Source organism: Cervus canadensis, chromosome 13 (genome assembly GCF_019320065.1).
Source record: "Cervus canadensis isolate Bull #8, Minnesota chromosome 13, ASM1932006v1, whole genome shotgun sequence".
NCBI lineage: Eukaryota > Metazoa > Chordata > Mammalia > Artiodactyla > Cervidae > Cervus > Cervus canadensis.
This window is the reverse complement of record NC_057398.1, coordinates 50,283,503-50,295,718: the sequence shown is the minus strand read 5'-3', so window position 1 is coordinate 50,295,718 and position 12,216 is coordinate 50,283,503. Positions and strand designations below refer to the sequence as shown.

The following is a 12,216-nucleotide window of genomic DNA, read 5'->3' as shown; positions in this document are numbered from 1 at the left end:
GACTGTATAGTCCATGGGGTCACAAAGAGTCGGACACGACTGAGCAACTTTCAAGAGATTAAGTAGATTAAGGTCACCCAAAGCATAGTGAAAATACCATGCAGTCACTTAAAATTATTTTAGATCTCTATTTAGTGACAAGATGTGGAAAACGGCCAGTTACAAAATACATAATTTTGCTTCTAAATAGTATGATCTCACTTTTACTTAAAACACACTCATACACCCACAAGCACATTTATGTGCATTATAGGGGCTTCCAGGTGGCACCAGTGGTAAAGAACTGACCTGCAAATGCAGGACGCGTAACAGAGGTGGGTCCAATCCCTGGGTTGGGATGATCCCCTGAAGACGGAAATGGCAACCCACTCCAGGACTCTTGCCTGGAAAATTCCATGGACAGAGGTGCCTGGCAGGCTACAGTCCATGGGGTCGCAAAGAGTTGGACATGACTGAGGATGCACAACATATGCCATATGCATTATGAGAAGTCTAGAAAGCTATATATCAAAATATTAAAATTCTAGATGGTTTAGATTTAAGTTATTGAAATCTTTATACTTTCCATACCTTCTAAAATCTATGTAGAATCTATACTGCTTTATAATGAAAAGAAAAAAGTAATTAAAACAAACGCTGACCAAACCTTTGTTTCGACAATAGTAAATTGGGTTCCTTTTCTTAAACCAAGGCAAATAAGAGACTAAAAAGAGATGAAAGCAAATGAAATGAAAACTTTTTTGATCCATAAACCTTAAATTGCTAAAAAAAAAAAAAAAGGAATGGATACAATTTGCTTGCAATACTAGTCTAATGTGAGATGAGAATTTGGAGTAGATGAGGAGGGGACTTCTCAAAGCAAAAGCAGACACTCAAATATAACCAATATTTTATATCACAACACCTGCACAGAAAGATCAGTTCATTGCACAAGCAATTTGGATTCTCTTGAGATTTGACCTAAAGAGCTATTCATTTTATTTCACTTTATGGTCTGAGGTTCTTTATGAATCTTCTTCCCCACCACGCTCACACATATAACAACAGATACGAAAAAGGATAGGAGGACCCAGGCAGCGCAGTCAGTCATTTTGACTTCATTATCATTAGACATATAGGTTTGTCAAGACCAGATGTCCTAGAAGGGCAAAAATATCATCAAGGTTGATGACACCAAAGACAAAACTTTCTCTGGTATTTGTGATTACTGTAAACAGACCCAAGAAAAATCACTATCCAGATTAAATGGGTTTCTGAAGATTCTGACGGACTTGTTTCACTGATATTATCAGTGACTTTAGTCATCCTTGTTGTAACAGAGCTACCAGAGAGATGGCTGCTACCTGCGCATAAAGAACTCCAAAATTTGATCAGGCCTCTCAGAGGCACCATTAATTAACGTTTCCACTTCAGCACTCCCACCCACCTGGTTCCCTAAAGAGAAAAGCCCAATGGTTCTCTATCTTCAATCTCTCTTCTTTAGAAAACATGAAGATGTCAATTTAAAATATTAGTCCAAGAAGAACTGCTGCTTTTGAACTGTGGTGATGGAGAAGACTCTTGAGAGTCCCTTGGACTGCAAGGAGATCAAACCAGTCAATCCTAAAGGATATTAATCCTGAATACTCATTGGAAGGAACTGATGCTGAACTTCCAGTACTTTGATCACCCAATGCAAAGAGCTGACTCAGAAAAGATTCTGATGCTGAGAAAGACTGAGGGCAGGAGAAGAAGGGGACAACAGAGGATGACATGGTTGGATGGCATCACATCATCTCAATGGACATGAGTCTGAGCAAACTCAAGGAGATGGTGATGCAAGGGAAGCCTCGTGTGCTGCAGCCCACGGGGTTGCAAAGAGTCGGACATGACTAAGGGACAGAACAATAAAGTATATTCACAAGGTTGAACAATGATCATCATTGTTTAATTCTAGAACATCTCCCATCATCCCAGAAGGAAACCCAATATACATTGTGATTTTTAAGATATATATTTGGTCTTCCTCCAGTTTCACGCTCACAGCTCGCCCAACCCTTGAATTTCTGAAGCAGAGTGATAAAGCTGTCTTTTGGTTATGTGAATGAAGTAACTTTCAGAAGCACCCCAAGGACTGGGGCTGATGCCAGAAGGACCAACCAAGTAACTAGAGGGCTGGAACTTTCAGGGCCACCCCCCTACCCACTCCATCCTATCTTCAAAGATGAGGAGTGGGGCTGAAAGTCGAATCAGTCACCACTGGTCAATGGTTCAGTCAATCATGACAATGTGAAGAGGCCTCTACAAAAACCCAAAAGAATGGCTTTCAGGCTCTCTTTTTTGAGAGCTTCCACATCAGGGAACCAGAACACTTCCATATGCCACCATGCCATGACCCAAGTTCCACAAGGACAGAAGCTCCTTTGTTCAGGAACTGTGTAGCTCTTCATCTGGCTCATCTTCTTTAATATCTTTTTTAATAATAAAGGAGGAATCTAGTGAGTAAACGGAGCTTTCCAGAGATCTGCAAGCCATTCTAAAAAATTAATCACACCTGAGGAGGGGGCTATGGAGCCCTCTGAGTCACAGCCAGTCAATCAGAAGTACACGTAACAACCTGGACTTGCGACTCATCTCTGAAATGGAAAGGGGCTTCCCTGGTGGCTCAGTCAGTAAAGAATCCGCCTGCAATGCGGAAAACCCAGGTTCGACCCCTGGGTTGGGAAGATCTCCTGGAGAAGCGAATGGCTATGCACTCCAGTATTCTTGCACTCAAGTATTCTTGCCTGGAGAATCCTATGGACAGAGGAGCCTGGTGGGTTACAGTGCATGGGGACAGTGTCGGACATGACTGACACACTTCCTGAAATAGAACATGGGTCTTGTGGGACTGAACCCTTTACAGGTGGAATCCGATTCCATCTCCAGGTAGGCAACGTCAGAATTCAGTTGAATTCTCAGACACCCTGACGGCATCCAAACACACACAGACACATATACACAGCGGAATGGGGTCGGGGAACCCTCTTGCACATACTCACTTCCCAATCTTCCTTTATGCTCCCAAAACCATAGCAAATGTTAATCTTCTTCCTGTCACAAAAGTGGCTTTTTGTGTCTGACTTCCATTCACTTAGCATGTTTCCAACCATGTTCCTTTTGGCTATTATGAGTAATGCTGCCATGAACATTTGTGTCCAGTTTGTATAGACATATATTTTTATTTATCTTGTGCATATACCCTGGAGTGAAATTTCTGGGTAATCTAGTAACTCTATGTTTAGCACTTGTTTTCTAAAGCGGCTGCACCATTTTACATCAGTTTTCACATTCTTAACATAAACTTAGGAGATGTCAGACTTCCACAGAAGTAGGGGATTTACTCTCACCAAGCCCATTTTACGTGCCAAATGTTATGCCAGCGTTTTAAATAATTTCTGATTTAATTCTCCTTAACAACCCTATAATGCAAAAAAGTATCTCCATTTTATAGAAAAAATTCATATCTCAAAAATTGTGATGTACTCAAAGTAGGTTTATAACCTACTTTGAACTCAGGTTGACTTTAAAGCCTGTCCTTTTTACCCTCTTATATGCAACACTTTGGCCACCTGATGCGAAGAACTGACTCAGTGGAAAAGACCCTGATGCTGGGAAAGATTGAAGGCAGGAGGAGAAGGAGACGACAGAGGATGAGATGGTTGGATGGCACCACCAATGCGATGGACATGAGTTTTGAGTAGGCTCCGGGAGTTGGTGATGGACAGGTGATGTCCACGGGGTCGCAGAGAGTCGGACACGACTGAGCGACTGAACTGAACTGATGCAACCTCTGCACTGAGCCATATGTTTCATACCAAAAGGATTTTTTGAAAAAATAAATGCAAGCTTATCAGAGTCATTATAAAACAAAAACTTCCCAATGTACAGAAATTTCTAGAAAATGTAGGCGGTCTCTTTCATAAATGTTTCATTTCATCAGTAAATGCTTTCTTCATGTAGAGTTACTTAAACCAATCAATCTAAAAATCACCTAAGCATTATACAGATTCACTTCTTCCATCAAAGCAGTATCCACTGACCAAAAAAAACCGGGCTATCTTCTGCTATGGGCTGAATTATTTCCCAGAAAAATCCATATATTGAAGCCCTATCCCTTCTTTGACTATATTCAGAGACAGGGCATTAAGAAGGTAACTAAGGTTAAATGAGGTCATAAGGGTGGGGTCCAAATCCAAAAGGATCAGTGACCTTGTAAGAAAGGGGAGAGACCTCTGTCTCTCCCTCTACCATATGAGGACATAACAAGAAAGTGTCCAAAAAGATGGGGGTCCTACCAGAACCGGCCATACTGGCACCCTGATCTCAAGATTTCCAGCCTCCAGAACTTTAAGAAAATAAATCTCTATGGGATTTTGTTATAGCATCTTGAGCTAACTAATAAACCTTTCTTCATGAATATCACAAACTATCCAATTATTGGTATTTTAAGCACTAATAAGGATCAAAACAGTCATTAAGCAGAGTAGAAATCAGCTAAGCCAATAGACATGTAGGCATTTTGAGCTTGTTGCTCAAAAATACTTGCAAGTCCCATGATCAAAGAATGATGGCCATTCTGTTAATTCAGAATTTAATGAGAAAGTCAAGGAAACCCAGTATCTTCCAAAACGGCTTTGGAGTTAGACAAACCTGAGTCTGACTCTTTTTGGCCACTTCTTTTTTTTTGTTTGTTTTTGTTTTTGTTTTTTTGGCCACTTCTGAGCTTTGTTCCGAGAAGGCAATGGCAGCCCACTCCAGTACTCTTGCCTGGAAAATCCCATGGAGGGAGGAGCCTGGTAGGCTGCAGTCCATGGGGTCGCTAAGAGTTGGACACGACTGAGCGACTTCACTTTCACTTTTCATTTTCATACATTGGAGAAGGAAATGGCAACCCACTCCAGTGTTCTTGCCTGGAGAATCCCAGGGATGAGGGAGCCTGGTGGGCTGCCGTCTATGGGGTCACACAGAGTTGGACACGACTGAAGTGACTTAGCAGCAGCAGAGCTTTGTGTTTGAGGAAGAAACAAGCTCTCTACCTATTCTTGTGTTCAGGATGCTTGTTTTATTTGAATTAAATAACTTTACTAACATTTATTATATGCTGAATACTATTTTACATCCTAGAATGCCCAGTATGGCTACAAAATATTATAGGTGCTCCAGAAATGGTGGTGCTTATTGTTAGTGAATAGACTCTGGAAAAGGACACCCCCAAGTCAAGCATTTATATAAGCACCCACCTTATGCCAAATATTTTGCTGGAACCCTGAATATAAAAGCGCTGTCCTACTCTCAAGGAGTTTACAGCGAAGAGGGACAGAAAAATCCACATCATTATAAAACAGTGAAATAAACGCAATGGCAAAAAAATATGCAAAGGACACAGTAACACAGAAGAGAGCTGGGATGTAGATAAATCAAGGACTACTTCTCAGGTCTGATAAGGAATTCTCTTCCTGATTTCTATGCCAGAAAACTTCATAAGCCTTTGTTTGAGGAAGCATTCACTGAAGTACAGCCTCAGCTCAGATTCTCTCTCTGACTTTTACTTCCACTCAGTTTCATCCATCAATTCAGAGAAAGGAGAGAAGCGCATGGGAAGAACTGAAGTCTTTTTCCTCCCCAACAACTGCATAAAAATTGAAATCACATTTTCCCAAACTCTTCTTACACTTATGATAAAGACTGGGTGTTAGACAAAGAGAACAGATTTATGCACAAGGGTGGGGGGTGGGGGCGGAAAGGGTGGGATGTAGGGAGAGAGTAACATGGAAACGTCTATTACCATGTGTAAAGTAGATAGCCAATGGGAATTTGCCGTATAACTCTGGAAACTCAATCAGAGCTGTGTAACAACCTAGACGGGTGGGATGGCAAGGGAGGCTCAAGAGGGAGGGGATGTTAAAAAAAAAAAAACAAGACTGGGAGTTTCACAAGTTATACAGTCACCCCAGATTTAAGCTGTGTAACCAAAAAGATAAGTAACCAAAGCTGTCAGTTGAGTAAGTAATTTCTTCTATACCAGCCAAATGGGCCCGCCAGTTATTTCAGTTATTCCAACTGGACTAACTGAAAACCTTGACTGCTGTAAAAAACCAGTACCTTTTCTTCATTAATCCACATTCTTATTCATGATGTATTCCTTAATACCTACAAGGCAAAACAATGCCTAAATACAAAGCACTGACATTCTAAAAAATGAAAATTTGGCATCTGCCCCTAAAATTAACCTCTGTAAGAAAGCCACACATCCAAAACCTACAAGCATAAAGCAAGATCCATGGGAATAGAGACTACTATTATTATCCTTTCACGGGCTCTCACTTGACCATTGACACAACAATTCTTGAAATAGAATAATCTCCATATTTATCAGTTTTCTCCATTAACAAGTCAGCATATAAAACCCGGATCTTCTGGACTTTAACTATGCCACACTCTTAAAATGTGTATTAAATTTATCATTAGTATAAACGAAGGTAACAAAGTCACAATAACTACTTCAAAGACTAAACATACACAAGGAAAGGAAACAAAGATAGGTTTCCTCACCTATAAAATAAGAAGACTGGACTGGATCACAGATGGTTAAACAAGGTGCATATCAGGAAACACTTTATTGCCATTCTGTACAACCCTCATCCCAATCAAACATCAAGGCCCTTTTTCACAAAACCCAGAAATGCAGCTATGCCCTTTATCAATATGGCAGCCACTATCAACTGGGAGTAGATAAGCAAAATACAACCTGCTTGCCATCCTTGAACTAGATGAGGTGAAGCAAACTACCCAAAAGGCTTACCTTACAGAACTAAGCCCTAAAACAAGATGGGTAATGTAACTGTATAAGGTTTACAAGTACACAATACACACTCTCTTCTAGTCAATAGTATCATTTGATCCTTAATACCCAGTAAATAACTATCCCTATTTTTACATATTTTTAAATATGGATCAGTGAAATAAAGTGATCAGCTCAAGGTCATCCAGCTAATAAATGACTTGGCTGAATCCTCACAACTCAACTACACCTTTTTTCCATGAGAACGTCACAGAAGAGTGAGTGGAATCCTGGACTATTTAATACAGATCTAAGAATGTCAATCCGAAATCTTCTGAGCTCTTCTTAGCCACTAAGCTACATGCAACTATCTTATATCAGACAAGCTTCTCTTTCGACCAAAAAAAAAAAATTTGAGTAACTAACCAACTAAGCAAAAATGTAATCATTTAAAAGGTATATGCTATATTAATATTACACATAATCCCCTACCTATATCACAAATCATCTTATAATTTTCAATCATTACATAAATGAAAAATAAGAATAGAACAAAAAGTCCGGTGTTCCACTAACAAAAGTATCAGTTTTTTAGGTCTCAACCCTCTCACTGTTTTGTATAAGAAATACAAGTTCTCATTTTAATTCTCATCTGTTTTTAAAAAAAGTACTAACAAGTAATTCTATACACAGCTTTTTAAATGTGTAGAATGCCATTGCTTCAGGAACAGGATCTCAGAAAGCTGGACATGACTGAGCAACTAAGCACAAGGTTATTATTCCATTCCCTTCTGCAAAGGAGTTATTACATTATACCAGTGAGTGCCATTCCTGAAACTAAAGTCATCTGAGAGATCTTATCACAAATGCCTAAACCGCAACATATTTATCACAGTCCCTCTTCAGAATTATGACCAACTTAAGTGGAAATTTTCTACCCAAACACTCCTATTTCTGGATGGCCTTTAAAGCATCAGAACTACTCATAATTAGAGAGACTCAATTTAATAGTGTAACATTTATGCCCTAGCATACTGGAAAGCATCGAGACCAAATCAATATGACTATAACCTAAAAAGCCGTTTCTTACGCACCAAAATATGCCAGAGCTTTTTGCAACCAGCACTTTTTACTTCCTTACCAGACAATCCTGCTTTTACAGGTATCTAAGGAAACGTGAATACATATGAGTCGCACAAACCACCTACCAAATAATCCAATGCCTTCCAAAGTGAAAAGCTGATCCTCTTTTCTGCTTGTAAATTATTCACAATTAGCCTACAAAGAATTACTGTAGACTACTTTAACAAACTTTTCAGACCTGTGTAGCATCTTCTATATTTAAGCTACTGGGAAGCATCAGTGTGATTCCTCCCTTTCTACATTTAATAAGGAACAGAGCAGAGCAGGAAAACAGCTTAAAAGTTACAAATTACTTCTTATTAGAAAAGGAATTTTTAAGTGAAGATATAATTTACCTTTGACAGGTTGATAACTATACATGATAGTAATCAAACTTCACTGAATATTAATTTTTAAGTTTTTTCTTTTCTTTTTGGTTCACAGTCTTTGAATCTGACAACTTTACAATCATTTCATTTTAAAATAACTCACTTTCATTGTTTTACATTTTTCAATGTTGGGAAAAGTTTACCCAAAGTTTGGAACAACTTGATACATTCTGATCTCCAAAACTCCTATAAGCATTAAAAGTTACAGCAGAAATCAATATAATTTATTACAAGACTTAACATTAACAATGCTTTATTGTAGTTCCAGAGTTTTCAAGGACATCAATAACTTGATTCAAAAAAAAAAAACTATGTTCAAAGGCATGGCTCAAGTTTTTCAAGCCATATTTTACAAAGTATGCCATAATTACATTTTGCACTATCTATACTTGAAAATAACTTGCTTGTGAAATCACAAAGGAAAAGGGGTCACTTAGAGACACAGCATTAAAAACAAATTTTAAAGCCTTCAAATAAAGCTCCATAACTTGAATCAGAGATAATTCAAATTCACAATAAGCTGAAAGCTCTATCACAAATATATATGTATATTAAAATAAAAACCAAAATGGTAAAGTAGTGTTCAATCTTGACAGGAAAAAAAAGTTTAAAGTGGAAACTACTTAAATTGAGAAAGAATTCCAATGACATGACATTTTCTTGCCAAAACGCAGGAAAGTGTAGATTATATCATTCAAATCTCATTGTATTACATTATAAGGGTCTTGGCAACGGTTAGCCATTAATCTTTTAACACAAAGGAGATTCAAATCCGAACGAACTGTAAGACTATCTCTTTCAGAAGACAGAAATGGAGTAATTTACTTTTATCCACAATTGTTTAACCTAAAAGGAAGGCCTTAAGGATGATAACGCAGAATGGATCAGCCTTCAGTCTACCAAGTCCCATTTCTCACGAAGTCTTGCACCAATCCGAAAAGAGGAGGTTATGGACACAAAACACAGGAAAGGCTGAAAAAAAATCTCCAATGAATGACACACCACATCACGGTTTATTCTCTAACACAATTGGAGAAACAAACACGAAAAATATCACACCATATGTTTCATCGTATCAATTAAAGTAACATTTTACGACGGTACATTCAATTCTTTGGGGCTGAAAAAATAATTTAGCTTCTGTGTTATTGATTAGAGAGAAAAAGGAAAAAGGCAGCTGCTGCAATGCAACACAGGCTGCTAGAGGAAGAGAAAAGGGTTTTCCAAACAAATCCCTCCCCCGCCCCCGTTTACACACCCCGAACAACTTACTTATCGCAGTCTTTCACTGTGTTCCCCCTCCCCAATATTAACGTAATAAATTCTTTCCCTTCCCCCACCACCGTGAAATTTCACCTTTCTGAACCCTTTCACCTACCACTACCAGAGCACTTTATTCCCCACAGAAATTACAGGTCTTTCAAACTTTCATCCCTTTTTTTTTTAGTTAAACACGAGAGTTTTGTTATAAAAGTGAACGAAATTTTTACATAGAGACGGAAAAATACCTGTTTCCCAGCAACAAGCACGCTTCGATTCTCGAACCCCTCCCCATCTCCCAGGTTTGTCTCGCAAGGGCTGGGGGGGAGGGAGCCAGGAGCACATTAAATTTAGGAAGGGAAATCCTGGGCTCAAGAGGAGCATTTGAGGAAAAACGGGAGAACGTCGAAAAGAGGAGCCCCCCCCCCCTCCCCAGTAAGAGGGGCTGGGGAGGATTACAAGAAAGAAAGAAAAATGAGAAGGGACAAAGGGGGAGGGGGGGAGATAGAGACCGGAGACCTGGGAGACGCGCCGGGCCGGGAGAGGGAAGGCGGGGTCCGGGGAAAGACCGAGAGAGAGGGGTCGCGGCTCCCGCGGCACAATGGCCCGCCGGCCCCCGCCCCGCGCGCCCCTCACCTCATGGTGCCGGCCGCGCCGAGGCTTCCCCAGCAGCCGGGAGACGCGGGAGGCGCCGAGCCGAGCGGGGGGGGTCTCTCCTCCAGGGGCGGGGACGCAGCTCGGGGCCGGCAGACAAGTGTCCAGCTCCTCCTCCAGGCGGCCGCGGGGCTACACCATCTCCTCGCACAAAGCCGAGGCGCGGGTCCGGAGCGGGAGAGGAGCGGGCGAAAGAAAAGCTGGGGAGGGGGCGGAGAGGCCGAGGCGCCGAGTGTGGGTCCCGCGGCCGCCGCAGCCCCCCACCTCCTCCTCCTTCACCTCCTCCTCCTCCTCCCCCGGGAGCTTCTTCGGCCGCCCTCGGAGGGGTGCCGCCGGGGCCGCGCGCCCGGCCGCCGCTCCACAGGCTCGCGCCTCGCCGCGCCCGCCGCCGAGGCCGTGTGCAACCGGCAGCTGCGGCAGCCGCGGGAGGAGAGTCGGATCGCCGCGAGGAGCCCGGGAGGAGGCGGGGCGCGCGGCGGAGGAGCACGCAGGCGCCGCCTTCCTCCCCTCCTTCCCCCGAGGGCGAGGGGGCGGTGCGGGAGGCGGGGGGGAGGGGAGGCAGGGGGGCCGGGCTCCCCGCGCCGCGCCGCCGGCCCGGGACCCCGCCGGCCTGCGGGGAGCCGCGAGGGGCGGGAGCGGGCTCGGCGACGGCGGGTTAGCAAAGGCTCTTTGTTGCTTTCCCACCCCGCCCCCGCCCCGCTCCCCGGCCCGCTCCCCGGCCCCCTGGGATCAGGGCTGCCCACACCCCCGCCCCGGGTTGTCCTTGGCCGTCGCCCCCCCCCCCCGCCCCCGTCTACTCCCGCTCCCCTGACCCTGGGGGAGCTCCCGCGCTGGAGAGCTGAGTGCCAGACTGGGGCGCCAGGACCTCCCGGTGCGGGACCTGCCGGCACAGGCGTGGGGAGCCGGGAGGCGGCGATCGGGATGCGTGAGACTGGGCACTGGGCCGGGCCGGAGGGACTCCGGATCTGCCCGTCCGGGTGCCCTCGCGCGGGGCTTGTCCTCAGCTCGCCCTGTTGCTGTATCTCACGACCCGGACCTGCCAGTCGTTGGGCATCCCGGCCAGCCCCACGGCCCGCCCCCGCCGCGCGCGGCTCCCGGCGATTCCCCCGGGCTGGGGGGAGGAGTGGCGTATACATGTAAAATATGGTCATCATTGTTCGCGTCGCTCCTTTTCTTTCCGAGGAATCCCAGTGTGCTGTACCAATGTAACGAACTAATAGGCACACCATGTATAGGGATGACTTCATCCCCGAAAGAACGCGGCCAACTCGCGGGGAAACGCAGTCACCGGGAGACGCGCGAGGCATCGTGTGCAGCAGCAAGAGTGCAAGAAGAGAAACGCAGCTCGGGAAACCGCTTTCTGTCGTCATTAGCAAAAAGGGAATTCCGGCCGCAACAGGGGGATAAAGGGTGGGAGACTCAGTGTGGGGGTGCAGGGGGACCGTGGGGGGATACTAATGATGTAATGATGGTTTTTAATTTTCCATCATTGGTTTGGTCTTGAAATCACGTTTAAAAGGTAAAATGTAAAATGCTGGCGAAGCAAACTCATTTAAAGTCAGTGGCGTTGGGGGAGGGGGGAGTCCATCCAGAAAGCCAGGATTTATAGTAGTGGGAGTTTTTAGGTGTCCAGAAGCAAATCCAAAATCAAATGAAAAATTAAACTGGACAAATTGCAGGCCTTTTGTAGTCCCACGGAGAAGTGTGTGTTTTTTAAGATGACTGAGAAGGAAAAGGTCTGTTGCTACTGGGTCCGTATGACTGGAGAATCTAATCCAAAATGGAGGACCTGCCATGACTCCGGAAATCTAGTAGAAAGTTTTGGTGTTTTATAAGATGGAGGTACAATTCAAATTATAGTTTTGATCATTGAGATCATGTACACTTCCAAAAGAAAAGTGAACAGGTTATAGTCATACTTGGTGAATGCCTGACTTGTCTATAATAGAACTGTGTGGCCCAGTTTTTACTATAAAAAGCTTCCCGGTT

The 12,216-nt window shown here is 43.5% G+C and overlaps 1 protein-coding gene across 9 annotated transcripts in view; it reads right to left on the bottom strand.

Moving 5' to 3' along the window:
- The window catches only part of ENAH (ENAH actin regulator), a 157,272-nt gene extending 146,937 nt beyond the window's left edge, over positions 1-10,335 (bottom strand). For 3 of the 9 annotated variants that reach the window (XM_043485754.1, XM_043485753.1, XM_043485756.1), the window contains exon 1: positions 9,822-10,072. In XM_043485754.1, the coding sequence (XP_043341689.1) occupies positions 9,822-9,868 (47 nt within the window). In that variant the 5' untranslated portion in view covers positions 9,869-10,072. Of the gene's footprint in view, positions 1-9,821; positions 10,127-10,209 lie in introns of those variants that run through there. The other 6 variants (XM_043485752.1, XM_043485757.1, XM_043485750.1 and 3 more) reach the window with 5 other exon arrangements.
- Between the last annotated feature and the right edge of the window lie 1,881 nt (positions 10,336-12,216).